Source organism: Melanaphis sacchari, unplaced genomic scaffold (genome assembly GCF_002803265.2).
Source record: "Melanaphis sacchari strain LSU unplaced genomic scaffold, SCAv2.0 Contig11_pilon_pilon, whole genome shotgun sequence".
Classification (NCBI taxonomy): Eukaryota; Metazoa; Arthropoda; class Insecta; order Hemiptera; family Aphididae; genus Melanaphis; species Melanaphis sacchari.
In genome coordinates this window covers 193880-214644 of record NW_020270469.1, presented here as the reverse complement: position 1 = coordinate 214644, position 20765 = coordinate 193880, and the positions used below count along the sequence as shown (strand labels likewise).

General features: G+C 25.4%; 2 protein-coding genes across 3 annotated transcripts; one reads left to right on the top strand and one right to left on the bottom strand.

Annotated features, from left to right (window-relative positions):
• The first annotated feature begins 907 nt into the window (after positions 1–907).
• On the top strand, positions 908–10146 carry LOC112604333 (beta-galactosidase-like). 2 transcript variants are annotated; one of them, XM_025353311.1, is made up of 11 exons: positions 908–1098; positions 5151–5317; positions 5854–6004; positions 6072–6135; positions 6248–6342; positions 6413–6605; positions 8581–8930; positions 9017–9292; positions 9366–9503; positions 9567–9773; positions 9870–10146. In XM_025353311.1, the coding sequence occupies exons 1-11, from the start codon at positions 1015–1017 to the stop codon at positions 10074–10076; spliced, it is 1932 nt and encodes a 643-aa protein (XP_025209096.1). In that variant the 5' UTR covers positions 908–1014; the 3' UTR covers positions 10077–10146. The 2 variants fall into 2 exon arrangements, with proteins under 2 accessions (XP_025209096.1, XP_025209097.1); XM_025353312.1 differs by lacking the exon at positions 908–1098 and adding an exon at positions 4407–4526.
• Positions 10147–14711: 4565 nt separating this feature from the next.
• LOC112604312 lies at positions 14712–17954 on the bottom strand. The gene is made up of 3 exons (XM_025353280.1): positions 17465–17954; positions 16622–16781; positions 14712–14940 (listed from the first exon to the last, which is right to left on the bottom strand). Coding segments are annotated over exons 1-3 (327 nt in total). The 5' UTR covers positions 17467–17954; the 3' UTR covers positions 14712–14775.
• Positions 17955–20765: the final 2811 nt, after the last annotated feature.

Below are 20765 nucleotides of genomic sequence, written 5' to 3'. Positions count from 1 at the left end.
TTTTATCCAACAGAAATGTCTGGTTGTTACTCCCAAACGCATGAACGATGTCTTTGGTCGTGATTCACAATAATCCTCTTGGCCACGGGCGATACACACACCATTATAATATATTGGGTTATACGATATTAATATGTAATACGTTCAAAATATATTGTATATTATAATACTGGACTCGATATGGCATCTGTACACACCCGAATAGTGTAGTAATTGGATAAAAACCAATGGGGGGGGGGGGGGGTCAAAATAATTTATTCACAAAAATCGAAATTTTAACCTAATCATTTGTTTTTAAACTTATATCATTAAGTAATGTTTTGTTAATTGTACAGGGGTATAGGGGCTAAGATGGCATAATTTGTTTGAAAAAAATGTGACGATAATCTTGTAATCATAATAATTCATGGATTTATATTAATGAATTATTTTTGTAATCCAAATGGTGTGATAACGTTAAAAAAAGAGTTATTATATAGGTAACACAATATATTATACAATAAACAAATGTACCTAAAATAAAATGTACTTTATGCAAAAAATATTTTTATCTTATGAATGTATAATGTACGTATTATATCGTATATGTATTGCATTTTTCTTTATTTTAGGGGCGAATTTCCATTTGCCCCTCACAATTATACCACTTAACTCTCTGAACCCGTCAGGAGACAAGTGCAGTCCTACTTATAAATGTATAACGAGCGTAAATTTATAATATGTTTTAGATACATGGTTGCCGGAGGTCAGTGACTTTGAGAACCGCGGCCAAGAGACAAGACCACCATCGTGGTATATTATTGTAAAAAAACGCGTAGTATCTTGCATTCGGGGGGCGGCGCGCGACGATCGTGGGAGGCGAGAACCACCGCCGACGCGGTTGTCTTCTTCCTGTTGCTTTCGCGACGTGCTCGCGACAACTCGCTGCAGCGTCCCGACAACTGTCGCTGTGACTCGCGTTTCACATAATAATAATTATTATAATATTTTTCAAAAAACACAAAAAAAATCAATATGGCAACGATGAGTGTGACTATCGCTGTCGCTGTCGCTGTTTTCTTGTATACGGCAGTCGTCGGAACGGGAAACACGATTGAGGTGAGTATTCGACGATTTGTTTACTGCAATAATAAATATTTAAAATATTATATAGGTAATATTACTTTACGAACAGCGTTATGACTGTAGGGCCAACAATTATATGCATTTGCATATTTTTATTGGTTAGTCCAAAAAATAGTTAGTTTATACTAAAATTGGTTTCATAACCTAACGATGCTAGATACAAAATTTTATTTAGCATATTTTTGCATATTTTGGCAATTTTGCATTTTAAGAGCAATTTTTAGTATTTTGTTTATTTTTGCAGCATATTAGGATCTTAAAGATTCAGGAATCATAAAATATTAATTTGTTTCACTCATATAATATAATTATATATACTTTATTACGACCTATGGGTAATTCAACTCATTTATAAAAATCTAATCTTAATCACTAATCATTAGGGTCAAAAAATATATGCCCGTATGCCATTATATTTTATCTTACCTATCGGCATCGTAGTCGTCGGTCGTGGTTTTACACGTGCGGTGCGTTATTAAATCGATCATTTTAAAATGCTGAAAGTGAAAATTTCTAACACTAATCGTGTCAATAGTTACACCTCTGAATTTGGAGAAAAAATATTTTCTTCGGATGGGAATACGTAATATTGTTTTGTAAAATATACGAGGTGAAGATTACGTCATGTGAAAAACGATTTATAATACCACACTTTTTTGTTAATCATTGACAATAATTATATTATAGAATACTGAATAATATAATAATAAATAAAAAAAAATAAATCATTTAATTAAAAATATAAAATAACATTTTTTTTTTTAGAGCATCTTTTAAGGGCATATTTTGGTAATTTTTAAGGCATAACTGCATGCATATTTTATAGATTTTTAGGGCATATAATTGTTGGCCCTAGTTATGAGGTATAAATCATAAATCCTTAAAAATAGTGACCTCGTTAATAAGTGTATAATGGATGAATAATTTTAATTACCTACTATTGTCTTGTTACTACCCAACACTAGAATATTGGAATATTAGCAGTCGAGGTAAACGATTTTTTTTTGCCGTCCATTCGAAATTGTTGTTGGTTTGTTAACCCAAAAGATGTAGTTTATTATTCTTCAGTTATGTCACATTAAATAAATTCTGATTGCACAATCAGTATAATAGACTGATTATAATCATTTGTTTTTTTTTATTTTTCTACACTAAGATTTCTATTCCTCATCGATTGAATGTATTATACATACTTATACATATAAACTATAAAAAAATTTAACACCTACATGAAAAAGTGATCTTAAAAATGACTAAGTAAAACCAATTGACCATGTATCACTGTTGACTTTTTTTTTTTTTTGGTTCCAATAAAAACAACGATTTAGTTGTTTGTACTATTTTATTCGTTAATTATAAGTTATAGATAAAATATCATTGTTGCATAGGATTTTATTAATTGAAATAATTGAATATCAAATAAGTGTTGTATATAGGATTAAAAATATAATATTTTACTGAGTAAAAAATGAATACAAACTTTTTCAGTAAATTTTTCTTAACTACAAATAAATATGATAATGAAAAGTAAAAATTATTTTTTAAAATCATTTAAATACAATTTTGATGTTTGAAATATATCACTGTAAATATAATATATTTTAATATTTTATTAATACTATTATTGTTTGTGTTGATCATCTGTTTGATAAAATATATTTATATTCAGGATTTATTATTTGAATTAAGTAATAATATTATAATTTATAATTACCTATACATAACGTATTTAAGTATTTACTTTGTGATAAAATTTATATTAAACAGTTGGTAATATAATCTTTCAATAAGGTATTATCATTATGATTATTATGCGTAAATATAGTTAAGCTATGAAGAAAAATCAATCTAATCAGATATATTTATTGTTACATTCACTACTTTTTGTTGTATAACGTATTTATTATATAAATATTAAATATTATGTGTATTTATACTCATACAATAAGGACATGAGACCTAATATGTATGGAAGTGTTTCGAGAGTACATATATACGTTGGTTAAATCAATAAAAAACTTGAATTGAATTTAAAAGAAATAACACATTTCATGGCCGTATATATAATAGGGATTGTTATTTAACATTTAAAAAAATGTAGGTACATATATATTACATATTGTATTGTTCCAATTGCGCTATAAAATGATCAGTATTATTTTGCAAGAAAGTTTTAAGAAAAAATGTACAATTGTGGATGATTATGTGAAAATCAATTGATTTTAGAGCAAACAAATAAAATCGCGAAACTTCGAATCTATTGTTAGTTCTTGTACTAAGTTGTACATTGTGTATGTTAAAATTATCAAGAACAATAAAGTATTTTGAATTCTTAAAAATTCGGTGAAACGTAATGACTTGTTTTATATTGAAATTATTTACGATACTTACTTTTATTTCAATACTAATATTATAAATATATAACATTCAATAAATAGAATAATGTGTAATAAATATTAACAATGCATATATATTATGTGTATTATATAATATTACAATAATGTAAAATTATGTTCTTTAGTAATTTATATACACTCAATGTCTCAATTTGGAAATGTTGTTTTATTTACCTACTGATTTTTTCTAAATTTAATTTGAGTTCAAAAATTTATAGTGTTGTATATCCGCAGAGGGTTTATAATAGTAACCATAATCTCATAAAATATATTTATTACGTTATACCTACTAATATATAATTTTATTTTAAATGTATCTTTCTATTATGGATGTCATTGTATAATAAATAATTGCGTATTCATTTTTCAAAGTAAATCATTTATATTTAAATACGTTTTTATTTACTTTTAAGTTTAAAATTAATTACATTTTTAATATTTATTTGTAAAATAGATTTCACAGAAAATTTACCTATTTATAATGTGAGAAAACATTTTGATTGGTAGTTTTACATAAAATGATATAAATATATAATTTTGAGAAAACTTATCATAATGACATTTTTTTTAAATAACAGCTTTTTTAAATGAGTTATCATATAATCTATGGCTAAGGTGTATAATCTTAATATTATAACAACTTTTAAGTAAAATATAAAAAAAAAAAATGTATTTCCATAATGATTTTGGCTTAGCTAAAAAGAACACAAATTAATTTTGATAAAATATTTATTTTTGTGAAAAAACAAACCTTTTTTCAGGTAATTATGTTCAATTAAGAATCCAAAGGTTTTGTTAAACAATTATTATAATGTAAATTTTGTGTTGTATGTATTGTTGGTAATCTATGTTGGAGTACTGCGTATTTTTGTGCTAGCTACAATCGTCGGTATAAATATAAGATAACATTTTCCACGATCTTAGAACATTGTAACTGGTTAAAAAACACTGTGTTAATCTAACCTTCTGTTCTCCCACTAAGAATAATTTCAATAACAATGAGTAGTGAGTACCTAATACTAATCAATAAATTACAACGTAAACAACTTCTGTCTTTCATAGAGCTTTCATAGTTAATTCTTACCTACTTAATTTTATACAAAAATGGTGTTTAAATTTAAGCTCACGTTTATATTTTTGTATTAATGAATTATTCATTCAGCTAAAACAGTTTTACTTAAAAGAAAAAAATGTGTTTATTACATATTTATTTTAAAGTAGTATATAATACGAGTATATATTGCCATATGGCCATACCACCATTATTGTGTCCTAAATTCTAGAAGAATAAGATTTTAAATTATTAAATTTATAAAAAAAATTTTAATAAAAGAAAAGATATATATTATGTAAAAATGATTATAAAAACTTACAATGACTTAAACACGCGATTTAAAATTTAAAACTTTAAATTTAATAATTTTACGTTTAATCAGTATTGTAAGAAAAAATGTATTAAATTTTTAATTTTAGTATTTTATTACAACTTAATTGAATTATTTAATATTTTACTGTTAAATTTATACATTTAAAATATAAATAAAAATTTTATTTTTTATTTAATAGTTTCATCTATGAATTATGATAAATATAAAAGTGTATATAACCTTTTTTTAAATTTTTTTGTAGACTAGTAAACCAACTTTTACTATTGATTATGAGAGAAATGAGTTCTTAAAAGACGGCCAAGTATTTCGATATGTCTCCGGTTCGTTACATTATTTCAGAGTTCCTAAACCTTATTGGAAGGATAGAATTCAAAAAATGAAAGCAGCTGGTCTAAATGCCATATCAACGTAAGTAAATATTATAATAAACTATATAAAATTAAACTAAAAGTACGAATAGTAAAAACAGTTAGATCTTAGATACTTATAATAGTTATGAAACGAATTGTTAAGATTTACTTTACTACCTATATAAGTTTATTGCTATTTAAAACTTAACACACTTCAAAATAGATTTTATTGAAAATATAAAAAGAATTATGTTAAGTCCAATATTTTTAAATAGTATAAGTTTTTATTATTTGCTATTTTTATTTATTCGTGTTAAGTAAAATAATTATAGTTAATAGAACTTTGCACAATGTCCATGTGATATATTATATAAGATTATGAATAGTCTAATAATATAAAATTCATTGTATTAAGCTGATTTTTGTATGCGAAAATTAACAATATAAATTTTAAGTTAATTGGATACTTAGAAATCTTTAAATGTTTAATATGTAGGTATCTAATGCTTTTATAATAATATATGTACTTTATTATGCCGAAATAATTTTTAAGCGAATATTTAAATTTAATAACAATAAAATATGGTATTGTAGTTATGTAGAATGGAGTTTACATGAACCGTATCCAGGCGTATATAACTTTGATGATATAGCTGATTTGGAGTATTTCTTGCAATTAGTTAAAGACGAGGGTATGTATTTGTTGCTCAGGCCAGGACCATATATTTGTGCCGAAAGAGATTTTGTGAGTAACTGCAACATGTAAAAACGAATTAGTGACCGAATTTAAATTATTGTTTAACTTATTTTAGGGCGGATTTCCATTTTGGTTATTGAATGAGGTGCCCAAAAAACGTTTGAGAACTAATGATTCAAGTACGTATTAGAGGTTATTATATATTTAAAATCCAAAAATAAATCAATGTCTTTTATGAAAATATTAACTTTAAAAAACAGCAGTAATATAACTTTTTTTATTCGATATTAGGTTATAAACATTACGTCACTAAATGGTTTAGTGTACTCATGCCCAAAATTGACCGCTTTTTGTATGGAAATGGTGGAAATATAATTATGGTTCAGGTATAGTCAACTAATAAATTTATCATCACATTCCAAATATTTTGAAAATACATTTTATTTTTCTGTATAGGTTGAGAACGAATATGGTAGCTACAACGCCTGCGATCAAGAGTATATGTTGTGGTTACGAGATTTGTTTAAAAGTTACGTTGGATATAAAGCTTTATTATACACAACCGATGGATGTGGATATTCTTATTTTACATGCGGTGCTATTCCTGACGTTTACGCTACTGTGGATTTCGGTTCTTCTACCAATGATGGTAAGTATTTACCAGTGGCGTAGCAAGTAACTTGATGACTCCAGGACCTATAAAAAATGGAGGCTAAACAATAATTATTAAAATATAGTAATGCTAAGAGCAAATAATAATTATATAATATTATGTATTATGTACTTAATATTTTATTATTTAAATATTTATGAAATAATGACAATAATACATTGTAATATAATCAAAATATTCATAAATATTAAAAATTTGATTAGTCGAAAACTTGGATGGAACAGATTTTGCATATTAGTAAAAAAAAGTAAAAAGAAAAATATTAGCTTTTAAGCTATAATAATTAAATAAATTCACTTTATCGGTACTCTTGACTTCGTTAAGAACGATAAACATTTAATCATTTAAACGACTGCGCTCAAAATATTATCAGTTGAGGAGCGTACATATTTTGCAACAACGACTTAAAAGTTGACTTATTATTCTATTTATTTCACTAGATGCTTACGTTTATGTTTGCGGCAACCAACTTATATATAAATATATAATATATAAAAACATTTGTTTAAAAAAAAAAATTAAAAAAAATGTCAAGTTGAAATAAAATCCCTCAAAGGAAGTATAGATATATCGAATACAGAGCCTCAAGTTTCTACTGGCGGAAAGTTCTTGATGGACGATTCTAGTAGGTAATACGACAAAGGGAATGTAGCGCACTCACCGCCTCGCACATTTAAAAGTGTGCAGAAATAGCTTCCAGTTTGATTTTAAAGATCGGTCTAATCTCTCCGTTTTGGGATTAAGTTTTGAGCAAACAACCATATTATATAAAAAAACTTTTATTTAGGAATCAAACAGAAATAAGCCTCGGACATATAAATTCAATAGAAAAACAAACGGATACAGGAAACCAAATTTATTCTTTGAAACATGGAATGTATAGACAATGTTTCAACTAAGAACAACTTTAAGTGTAGTTAAGGAAGTTGAAAAATGTTAAATTAGGATAGTGGAACTATAGGAAGTCAAATAGAGTGACGAAGGAACTATAAACATACACGATACCACTATTCTATATACTAAGTGAAATAAAAGACAACAGTTTAGAGTAAAATTCACAATACACAAAAACCAAATTATACAGGAGTTCAAAATAATAAACCATTGAGTAGCTATTCTTATAGTAAAAGCCAAGTTTAAAAGTACACAAAAGCAATTTGGAAAATTTATTCAAGTCAAGGACTTTCTCAAAGAAGCTAAAAGTTCAGCTATATATTACGCAAATAAGATCTATAGTATTATTTGCAGCATAATATTTGACCACAAAGAAAAATGTGCAGTTAAGACTGAGAATATTTGGAAGAAAAAATTAAGATAGATGTATGGACTTTGCCGTAACTAACAAATGGAAAAATGGTTTATAAAACACTATGCTGAGTAACTGAGTTATGTTACCTTTATAACAGACCAGATATAATAAATAAGATAAAAAAAAAAGATTGGAATGGACAGGTTACGTGTAGAAGAAATCTGAAGTCTTGATAAAGACAGTTCAGTTCTACAAGAAAATCTAAGAGGGTAAAAACTTTTGGATCCTACTCAAATGCGTTGCGAGGATTGTGTCAAGAGAGATGTAGTAGATTTCTACTCGGATGAAAATTGGTTGGGGACAATTAGGTTTGGATGTGTAGTCTAAAAGGCCGTAAATAAAAAAAAAGTTGAAATAAAATATAATTTAAATATATTTAATGCAAAGGTTATTGTAAAGATAAATATATCTATGCAGTAAAAATGTATTTTTGATAATAGTACTAACAAAATATAAAGCAATTCGATTTCATATTTTAGAATAACAATTATTTTGTTTGAACTATTATAGAAAGAAAATGTATATACCTTATAGGCCCCTGTAGCTCTTGCCTAAATACGCCACTAGTATACACTATAACATATATACGTATGGAAATTAATATTACATTTTTCGAAACTTTGATTTTATTTTGGTTTTTAGTTTTCCAATGCTTTAAATATATGAGAGCTACACAAAAGAGAGGTCCACTAGTCAACTCCGAATATTATGTTGGATGGTTATCACATTGGCGTAAACCATCACCAATCATCAATAGTAACGAAGTTGTGGAAACTATGAAAAAAATGCTAGCATTTAATGCATCGATAAATTTCTATATGTTCCACGGAGGTACAAACTTTGGGTTCACTTCTGGCGCCAATAAATACGAGAAGTTAGAAAATTCAGAATATTTGCCACAATTAACCTCATATGATTACAATTCTCCGCTAAACGAAGCTGGAGATCCAACTGAAAAGTACTTTAAAATTAAGAAATTGCTCGAAGAAACTGTAAGTCTTGATGATATAAATAAAAACAGTAAATATATATATATTTATATTTTATATTCACTTTAATAATTTAATTTTTGTTTAAGAATTTCTCGGTATCAAATGAAATATCACCCGTACCAGCACCTAAAGGTGATTATGGAACATTCAAAATGCAGCCGTTAGTTAGTCTTTTTGAAAAGGTCTCACAGCGGATTAAACCGGTTGAAAACGATGTTCCTCTTGGGTTCGAAGTTATGGGCATAAATACGGGGTTTGTAATGTATGAAACTATTTTGACAGACGAACAAAAAGACGTCACAGTTCCTGTAAACCTTACTATTAGCACAATTAGAGACCAAGCAACTATATTCTTGGACCAGGTATGCGTTATAATACCATAAAATATACGATCTTAAAGTAAAGAAAAAAAAGATATTAAACTTTTTTATTTAGGTACAAGTAAATATAATACCTCGTAAGTATGAAAATACACCAGTGAGCTTAAATATAAATAATACTGTTCAAAAGATTAGTATTCTAATTGAAAATCAAGGAAGGATCAATTACGGAAGCTTTATGGAAGATAGAAAGGTTGGTCAGGTTACGTTGTAGTTTGTCGGTTTGTAATTATTATTGAAATTATACTTTTTACAGGGTATTTTTGAACCAGTCACACTGGGTAATTATGTACTAGGACCGTGGAAGATGATAGCATACCCTTTAAATGAAACATCTTGGCTTTCGACGATTGAACCACAAAAATACGCTGTACTACCAGCATTTTATAAAACACAATTTACATTACCTGATAGCTTAACAAAACCTTTGGACACTTATTTAGATGTTTCTGGTTGGAAAAAGGTTCGTTTTCTAAAAATAATAAAATATATCTGATCAAAATTAATTTGATATAATATTCATTGCTTAATTAATTTTGTTTTTTTTTGTCATTTAAAGGGCGTTGCTTTTGTGAATGGAATAAACATAGGACGATATTGGCCATCGGCTGGACCACAAATAACTCTTTATGTTCCAGCTACATTTCTTATTCCACCACCGGGATTAAACACCATTGTTATGTTGGAACTAGAAGAAGTTCCCAAGAACTTATCAATATCGTTAACTGATAAATCTAATCTTTTAGGTCCTATAAGTATCTTGTAAACCAATCATTAACAATGCTGGTTATATTTGGTATTTTTTATTAATTAAATTTTTGTTAACGTAGCTAAAATTAGTAGTTTTATTTATTTTCATATCATTAATGGTAATAAACAACATAGTTATTATGGGAATAAATATATTAATGCAGTTACTACCCATTATTCGTGATACTAAAAAACGTGGATATAAAATTATTTTTTAAATCCTTTTAAAAGCTTATTATTTTTATATGTTATTATCAGTACTGGATTTAACGCATTTGACGCCTGGGACTAATAAAAACAGCGTCCTTATATAAATGGAGTATTGGAGGTATGCGATGTGTTGGGTATCAACATAAAACAAAATATTTAAATAAAAATCAAAAAGTATATTTTTGTCGAAACTACTGTCTTCATATATATAGTATAAAACATGTCAATATTATGCTTAAATATAAATTAAAAATTGCATTTCTGAAAGATTGGAAATTTAAACTATAATATCATATATTCATATATCGTACTTCAATTTAACATTAAAATTATATATAGTTATTATCGGTTACCAGCTGATAAGCTGATAAAGATTTATAAACCAATTAAAATACGTTAATGCCGGAAAAAAATAATTAAAGATAAGCTTTATATAATTTTAAATAAGTAATGTGTAATACTATTTATTTTTTCATCGGTAGAAGTTAGAAAATGACTTGTGTCATAATTTATACATATTTAATTAATAATTATATATTTTATATTCTTCACTTTTTTTATTTTTCATAAGCTTAAATATTCCCTTATACCAACAGGGCTTGGAGAAAGGATATGATACCTACTTGTCTTTTCTCTTCCATTAGATCCGGCATTGGTCTAACGTTCTAGAAGGGTTTATTAATCTAACGTGATGGGGTAATTTAGTTTCAGGTACTTCATCGTTTCAATAGTTGTACATTTTTGTGAGACATTATTTGCAATAAATTTTATTATTACGTTAATTAAGTTTTAGTGCGTAAGAAATATGTTAAAATTACTAATATTAAACATTTGGTGAATATTTCATATTTTTATATGCAGCTGGTAAAGTTCCCAGGTTTTTCTTATTTTTTATCTCCACAAACATAGTTGATCGCATTATTGCAGTAAACCTATTTTGATAGCTAGTTTGTATAAATGTATAATGTAAATATTTAGTATAATATAATCATTCGTAAAATTCTAATAATGTCGCATTGATATAGTTATGGACTGTTGAACAAAAAAAAAAAAAAAAATAGTAATATTAAATATAATAAATATAATAAAATTTGTTGTGATTACGGTCGGTGAACGTGAACACTAGAAATTAACAAGATGACTATCAGATGAGAAACTGGTTGTCCATTTCAACTTCATACAGTTTATTATTCTGCAGTAGTTTATTTACGTAATTGAGTATAAAATATACAGTATAGGGTATTTGGATATTATGTTAAAAATGTCTTAGTTTATGATCTAAATTCAAAATACTTAAAACACCAATAACTATTATTATATGTTAAATTATACAAACTGATATTATTACATTTATAGTATAGACTATATTAAAAAAAAAAAAAATACCTAACAGCATTTTAACTGTTGTAATTTCAAATATTTACTAATATTCCAATGAACTGGTAAATGCATATTTTCAACACTGTTATCAGTCTTATCTAAACCATATTAGAATAAAGACGTTATAGATTCTCAAAAAGTTAACTTATACGAGTAAATAACCATAATAGTCACAATACGCTTTAAAATTTTATTTTTAATGATTTGTATATATTTTTTCTCGGTGAAAATGAAGTTTTTTCGATTTCATTTAATTGAGCAATATTCATCCAAATAAATTGATTCATAATAATTTTGTTGTATCAATTGTTAACCAAACTGCAAATACCCTCAACTAAAATACAATATGTATTTATTGTTTTAAAATGATGAAACACAGTAAGTACTGCAATATAATATTCACATTACAAATAAGTTTAAATCACTAAATTAAAATATAATATTGATTTATTTTTGAATTGCATTGTTTCTGGTCTTTGATACTCGTAAAAAAAAAAAAACGAATATTGAGATAAAACTAAAAACTATTGAAGTGTCTTTTCATTGCGTTATTATTCGGTATATTATTCTTATTGGTTTTTATTTATATTCTATAAATTTTAATTATAAATGGAATTCAACCAGAATCCAAAGAATATTAAAGTTATTACTTGTTAAGTTATATATAACTACTTATTATATTAGAAAAAAAATCATTTTATTAAATAATAATTTTTTTCCCCATTTATTTTCATGTTATAGTCTAATAGTAATTCACCAAAGTACCACTATACCTTAGTGTATTATAAATTTGGATTAGGGGTTTCGTAAAATTAGGAAAATACAAAGTATTCATACATAATATTATAGAGTGTACTTATAGGATGCTCCAGGATTATTATAAAGCATTCAAAGGTGTCGTGAAAATTAAGACTGAGAATCACTGTGTTAGGATAACCAATAGAGCAACATAGATTAAACATGTAGTAACACCATTTTATTTTTTTATAAAATGTATTCTTTTTAATTAAAATAATTTGAATAAGGATATTCGCTCATAGCTGCATTTTCCACCAAAATTTATTCCGCACTTTGTGGAAACTTTACTAGCTTATCGGGTTTAACTTTTAAAAACATATTTAAATTTGTTAAGGAGTTTCATTGAAAATTATTTAATCTATTTTTTGAATTGAACTCTTGAATTCTTCAAAATTTTGAATATCAACAATTTTAAAGTGTTAATAATATAGAACTAAAAATTTAAAAATATTAAAAAATATTTCACTTTAAGACTCAAGTAGAGTTTATGACGAATCAAAATATTATGAAAAAATGAATTTAAATATTTAATTAGATAATATTTATATTAAATATTACGGATGTTTATTAAAATAACAAGACTATATTTTTTAATAATTGATCTATTTCATAGGAATTTTTGTACATTATAAATTATAATAAGTGTCTAGAAAATTTTTTTCTGTTTTAAATTATTTGCTAATAGCTGAGCGAACTTCTAATGCGTACTTGGAACCTGCTGGCTGGAAAAAGTTTGTTTTTTTTTTATGAATTGAAGATTTTTTATATGATTTTGTGAATCATACAAATGTTTTTTGTTTTATGATTGAAGAGGGATAGTTGCTTTTGTGAATGTCATGAATGTCACAAAAAACTGTACAAGACTATTACCTAATAAATGTTAATATAAGTAACAGGACATGCGTATAAAAACACATTTTATTTTATTAATTATGATGATTTTAAGGTAGCCATAAAAAAATTGATTGATAATGATTAGAACACGGATTTTTATGCACTAAAAAGTATCGAAATAGGTATTCCATGTAATATGCAGTAAAAATTATAAAAATATGCAACAAATATGCAAAAACATTTTTTTTTATTTATATAAAATTTACAAATTAAACAACTTACAATAAATAATTACTTAAATAAACTAAGTATATAAAAATTTTTCGTTTTAATATGCATTATATTTTGAATTTTGTAAAAATATATAGAAATGTACAAATAAAATTTCACCATTAGATTCAAATTCTTATGATTCGTGAAGATAACTGAAAAAAATCTTAAAAATGAAAAAGAAAATAATAAGCGATTGTATATAAATCCGCCCTATGGTTATAACTTAATGCCAACAAAATTATTTTTAATATTTCTACTTGACAAAATGTTATTTTACACAATTTTTTTTAAAATTTTTGTGTTAATATGCAATATATTTCGAATTTTGTAGAAATATGCAAACATATGCAATAACTATTAAATATCTAGAAATATAAAAAAAAAAAATATTCATCATTAAATTCAATTTGTTATGATTCGTGAAGATAACTGACAAAAATCCAAAAAAGTAAAAGGGAAAATAAATATGGAATTGCATAGAAATCCGCGCTCTAAATTAATGATATATACCTAGTAATTGCCTATTACTATAGTATATGAAATATTATGAAGATAAAATGTTAGATTACTGTTTAGCATATATAAATTTACGAACACTTTGATTGAATTTGTGCACTTGTATTAGTGAAAAGTTTATATTTATTTTCCTTACGCTGATTAGGTATATTATCTGATTTGTTATATAAATTATTATAAAGTAATTAATTATATTTGTTAAACTGGACACGACTATAATTTCTATAACTCATATGATATTATTTATATTATTTATTTTATAGTATAGTTTAATCACGACAAACTTGATTTTAATCATTCGATGCATAAAACAATTTATAAAGAAACCATTAAGTTACAAGTAAATCATTGTTTATATCATATTGAATTGTGATAACTCGAGTGCATTGAACTGTTATCAATGTAAATAAGAGTCGTTTGATATATTTATCTTTTTTTTTTTATCAATATTGTTTAAATAATAATCTATCGTATCTCATAGTCATTTAACATTTCATTTTATATTATTCTCAACAATATATATTATTGTATGTTTGAAAATTAACTAATATATTTTTATATAAATGATTTACAAATTTTATATATACCTAGTTGTATTTTATTCATTATTATAATACTCGCTACAATATTTTGTATGTGTGTTAAGTTTTAACATAACATAATATGCAATATATTTACTAGACAACAAAAATATAATATGATTATTAATTGTGTATATGACGTTCACCATAGTAGTTGTACATGGCTTTGCGTAGTCCCATCAAAGCGCTGATTATTTCAGAGTTTTTCTTCTTCAGAATAACATTAGATTCGGAAGGCTTTATTAAATCGTTTGAAGTACTATCTTCCATGAATCTTTTACCGACAAACTGTAAAAACAAAATGCGTAAATAACTACAGATAATATTTATATTATATCTAATCTATGTATAAAGGACTACTAAGTTTACTAGTCACACGATGATACTTGCTCTCCCCCCATTTAAGGTTTTAAGCGGAAGATTTCGCCAAACTTACGAATTTTAATATTTATAACCTGTAAGATTTAAAATCTTAATTTAATAATTTCCATAACTCATAAGTTATTTTAATAAAATTAAAAGACAAAATATTCAACATAAAGACACTATTTTAAGAGTAAATGAATTATTCGAATTTTAAGGAATCTAATATTTACGTATAAAAGTAATAATTTATTATAAGTTTTGGTTTTGGTTTAAGTTTTGAAAAAAGTATTTGGGATCGATCAAAAAACTTGATATTTTATACATGATCCAATATACGCTGTTCAAAAACTTGGAAAACTATCAACCGTCTTAAATAATTTTGTGATGTTCGGAAATTGTATTTATGAAGAATTTACTTAAACAAAATTACCTTCAAAAACAAATGAAAAATGAAAATGTTTATTAAAAATCTTCATTACTATGACGAAAGATGCCATCAATTTTATTAGTCAGTTATTTGTTAAACTCGAAGGTCTACGGTCTATGGTTTGATGTCATCATTCTACCGCGATAAATCAAAAACTATAAGTGGAACATGGTTTTTATAAATATATTTTGATAATAACGGTTTGCAGTAGTTCCTTTCGTAATACAATTTTTGGAAATCTGTTAATTTTATACAGTATGGAAATTTGTTTTTTTAGAAAATCAGCCCGAAAGTCTTCATATGGATACACTTCAGAATTAAAGTGTATCTTCAGATTTTTCACTCGACAATGATTGAATTGACCACCGTCTTGGTTTGTATTATTTTTTTTGTTGTGTTTTAAATTCAATCAAAACAAATCTGGGTTTTTCGAGTAAGTTTCTAGACTATACCTCATCAAATACTTTCAACAGTTTTAATTTTTATTTATCACTGAATTTGATAATTGGCATTTTCTACGAGGCTTTTTTTCAGTTCAACTGTAATTTTTTCTCTCAACGTTATCGCCGGCTCTGGTATACACAACGTGTAAAATATTAAAATTGGTAGACGGATTGGTTACAATTAAGCAATATTTTTTTGTAATCTTCTAAAAATTCGAATAAATGTTTTAGAGGTATGTTTCCGGTAAACACATTTTGGTAATAGAATGTTTGTTATTATCAACACTATCCAACGATGAAACCCAGGTAGCATTCTCCAATGTATGCAAATCGTATAGAGTATATAAACCTAACTGCCTTGAGATATGTTACACCCGATTGCGAGGAAACATTGGGAAGTTGTACAAAAACCGAGATTCACTAATAAAATGCCGTATTTTGTATCAATTGATTGTTTTTTCTCGGTAAAGTCAGGTTATACCAGCTAAAAATTTAATATAACTTTGAGTTAGAAATTGTAAGCTAACGTACACACCTCGCGGGGTCCTTGCCTTTTTGATAATATACTTCTCGCACAATCGTAAGCGAGTCTCTTTCTATCTAATACAGAGTTGGCATTTTTAACAGAAAACTAAGTGCACGGGGTCAGATAGTATAATATAATATAATCATTTAATTGGGAAATAGCTATAAACTACAAGATATTACATTAAGATTTATTAACATAGTTTACCAGTATGGGTTTAGTATCAATCGGTGTGTTTGGTTCCTCAATGACAAAATTGTCGTCTGAACAATAATTTGGATGCAGCGGATATCCATTGGTCATGATGATGAGGTACGTCATGTATGTACAGATTAATAATAAGTGAAGAATATAACCCAAGAGTTTCCTGAAAATAATAAGCAAGTTTTTAATTTTTGATTACTGTTTATAGATACAATTTGTAACATAATGGTATGAAATAACAATACAATATGACCATTTGAGTTATTTTATTGTAATTCATAAATAAAAATTCTATAATGATAATACCTATATATATATTTTTTTAATATTCATAATGTTATTTAGTTATTTTTTATTTAACACGAAAAAACTTTCAGCAGAGATAAAATCATTTTCAAAAAAACTTCACCAATTTTACTAAAAAATATAATAGGTATAAACATATATAGAATTTTGATAACAATAATCAGATTTATTTCAAATTAAATATTTGTAAGTGGTTATTTATTATAACACATTACATATAATATTGTATACATATCATAATTTATTTTAAAACAATTAAATATTTAAATAATTAAAAGTATACTATTTTAGATATAAGTACAATGTTGCTCTTAAAATATTTTTAATTTAAATGGCATTGATAAACATAGAAAATAAAATAGATTGTGATATCTATTTGATTTTAATTTAATCTTATATGAATTTAATTGTTTTTTATTTAGAGTTAAGTTTAATATTATTATGGTTTATTGATGATTTTTACATGAATAGGTTAGTAAAATAAGAATAATAAAAAAATACAATTAATAATTTACTCATAGTAAAATATATTCTACTTACATGTTGTTGTCTTGCTATTTTCAATGATTCTGATTTGGCTACTGCAAATTGGGATATTATATACTAAAAATGGAGTTATACAATAATACCATCTCATTATTCTGAGTAGATGTCAATCTAGTATAATATTGTGAATTAACCGAAAACATTTCACTAGCAGATATAGGTGCTCAACAGGAGTCCATAAGCAGCACCATATCCAAGAGGGATGATTGAATTAGGGTTGAAAATCTCTATTGCTTTTTTTTTTATTAGTATTACTATTATGTGACTATACATTTTATATAGTCTTATTTATAACTTGAATTTTTTTTACACAAAAAAAAGAATATGACGGCTTGTCACATGCAATTCAACATTCTAACCAACTACTTTATTAAAAAATATATCATTGTACCATCGTTTTATGGCTCTGTTAGTACCTACTTAATTAGTACTTGGGAACATTTTTAAATGTTTTTTTTTTTGCCCATTAAACAAGCGTAAATAATTGAATTGAATCAATTTCAGAAAATAATAATATTCATTACACAATACTATTGAACGGTATTATTATGCAATAAAATTAATAAGGGCACGTGTATTATACATATGTACCCTTAAGATGTAATATTATTCAATAATACAGAAAACTTTAAAATTTACTTGTCGAACAAGTAAACGCAATAAAAAACAATATTTTAGGTTGGTTAATAAATACAAAATATACAAAAAAGAATCATACGATCTCATATTATTTTTATACATTGTTTTTTGTTTAACCATTGAGTCAATTGTTACTATTTATCAAAATGTTATATAAATTTATTGTTAAACATATTAATTATATCATGCGTACCAAATACTTTTGAAATTTAAATAAATATTTATTGTTATAAAAAAATGACATTCTATGTTTTGTGTAATGCTTTATTAGGTTATCTATATTATTAATAGATAGATAGTTAATTTAAGGTGGATAAATCAACGAAAAAAAAATTAATAATTTTACGAATACTAATTCAACGTTAATCATCATATTATATTAATCGAAAAATTAAAAATTAAATAACTAAATAACTAGTTAAGTTAAAACATTCAATAAAATTAATTTTTTAAAGTAGCTAACACTTTAAAGATACCTATAGTTAATGACCGTGTTTACGTTTTATCATGTAATCGGTAGGTAAGTCAATTTTTTTTACGAAGTCATCGCATAAGTGGTAATTTTTTTGCAATAAGTTTTAAATTCAACACTTATTAAAAATATACGGGTTGTGTAATAAATATTTCCGGTGGAAACTATTGTCCAGTTTGACCTTGATATCGTGTTTAAATTTAGTTTTCTAAATCGATGTACCGTGAATAATAATATCACATCGCATGCATAATATTATTTTTTCGTATTGTTTGCGCAAAAATTAATAACTTCTCGGCGCTTAACATCGCACATAACATATTATTAATATATACATCACTCGCCTGATAACAAAATTATACGTAGTGTGTACTTACCAACAAACTGTAAATTGATTGATGTACGAGTGTAAAGTTTCGGTTGGATAACATCATTGCATGTCCTGGTAGGCATAATATTATGATGTACAAAAATAAAAGAAACACGAAAACACCGAAACAGAGTATCACATCTGTTAGTAATTTTTTAATAGTTAATATAAAACAGTAATAATTTTATTTACCACCGGTTTACGGTTGAGGACGTGTTAAACAATTTAAAAATTGTCTACGAATCTAGTAGTCAGTATACCCTTATAATGAACAACAATAAAATATTTTTTCCGATGTTTCATAATTTTGTTTTGTTTCAACTGTAATAACATCTCGATCAACATTTAAATAACTTTTGCGCTTAAAACCGTTAAAATATGCGCATTGTGCATAAGTTTATCTACTTCAAAATGTTTAATATTTTAATTTTAATTGTATGTATTTATTTTAATATTTTTAGTTTAAAAAATTATGGAAATAAAAAAAAATTATAATAATAAGCGATGTGGAAATATGGTAGTTAATTTAAATTAAGTATCTAGATATTCTCTTCGTCATGGTGTAATTGGAACTACGGGTTTTCAAGTTTACTTTATAACTATACTGATGACTGATGACTATTATTATAGGTCCAACATTATATCTACCCAATTTTCGATTTATATAACCTATACAGTACACGCTATTATTATAAAGAAATAACCAAAGTATAAATACTTCCATAACGATAAGATAATTTTGATTTCTAGGTAACAGAATAATAAACCACCATAAAATTACGTCAAATAAGATATTGCAGCAAATTTTTTACCTATAAATTAATAAAATTTGAGCATTGTTTAAAAATATATCGGCATATAGAATTTCGTAAACCACGTTATTGTTCTTTTTATGGTAAACAATATCGAATTTTAGTGTTCAAGTAACAATTGTAAATGCGTTTTACGTGGTAAAAAAATTTTCAAATTTAAAATAAATTTAAATCCATATAATCTTGAGCACTGGATGTGTAACAACTTAAGAGTGAACCAATGTTATGATAATATAAAAGTTATTATATATTTTTTTATTTATAAATTATATGTATACATGTACATTTGTGCGATGTTTCTGCCTATTATAGCATTATTACGGCGTGCATACATACGTTGTCTATCAGGATTCGATGATATTTTGCATTGCATATTCAGGTGGTCTATGTTTGACTCACTTTGACATTTATTCATCGATTAATCATAGAAATAAATAACTTTAATTTTTGTAGATCTAGAAAAACGCGGGAAATGTAGTCCTATTCTTCAACCATAATTATGAACGAACAAAATAAATACAAATTATTATTTATGTACATTTTATCAATAATGTGTTTAATAACTATTTTATACAATTTAAAAAAATACTTGTTTGAATTTTGATTTTAATACGTCAACATTTTTAGAAATATAATCCACTAAGCAATTTAAAATAGAAGAGGGGGATCTTCATTAAAAAAAATCAAAAGTTTGTATCTCCACAGAATACTCCTTAAGTAGTGTTGTAAAAACTTCTAACAAATTGTAAATATGGTCTTAAAGTATATTTAAAAATTCTAAAAATTGTAATTTAAATAAATTCAATATTAAATTAAAAAAATTTAAGTGAGTATACTTGATGAATCTGTATATTTGATTAGGCCGGCAAACGAGTCCGTCAAACACACATAATATAAGTAAAATAATACATTGACGAATTCTATATTATACTTTTACCAAATTTTTTACAGAAAAAACAATAATTATATTCTTATGTCTTATCATCCGTGTTTATATCATTT

What these genes read in the sequence shown, in the direction of transcription:
- LOC112604333 (XM_025353311.1), top strand. Translation starts at nt 1,015, where the DNA reads ATGGCAACGATGAGTGTGACTATCGCTGTCGCTGTCGCTGTTTTCTTG. An exon ending in CAACTATATTCTTGGACCAG is followed by an intron (nt 9,293 to 9,365) that starts GTATGCGTTATA and finishes TTTTTTATTTAG; the next exon opens with GTACAAGTAAATATAATACC. An exon ending in ATGTTTCTGGTTGGAAAAAG is followed by an intron (nt 9,774 to 9,869) that starts GTTCGTTTTCTA and finishes TGTCATTTAAAG; the next exon opens with GGCGTTGCTTTTGTGAATGG.
- LOC112604312 (XM_025353280.1), bottom strand. An exon ending in TTGATACTAAACCCATACTG is followed by an intron (nt 14,941 to 16,621) that starts GTAAACTATGTT and finishes TTGTTTTTACAG; the next exon opens with TTTGTCGGTAAAAGATTCAT.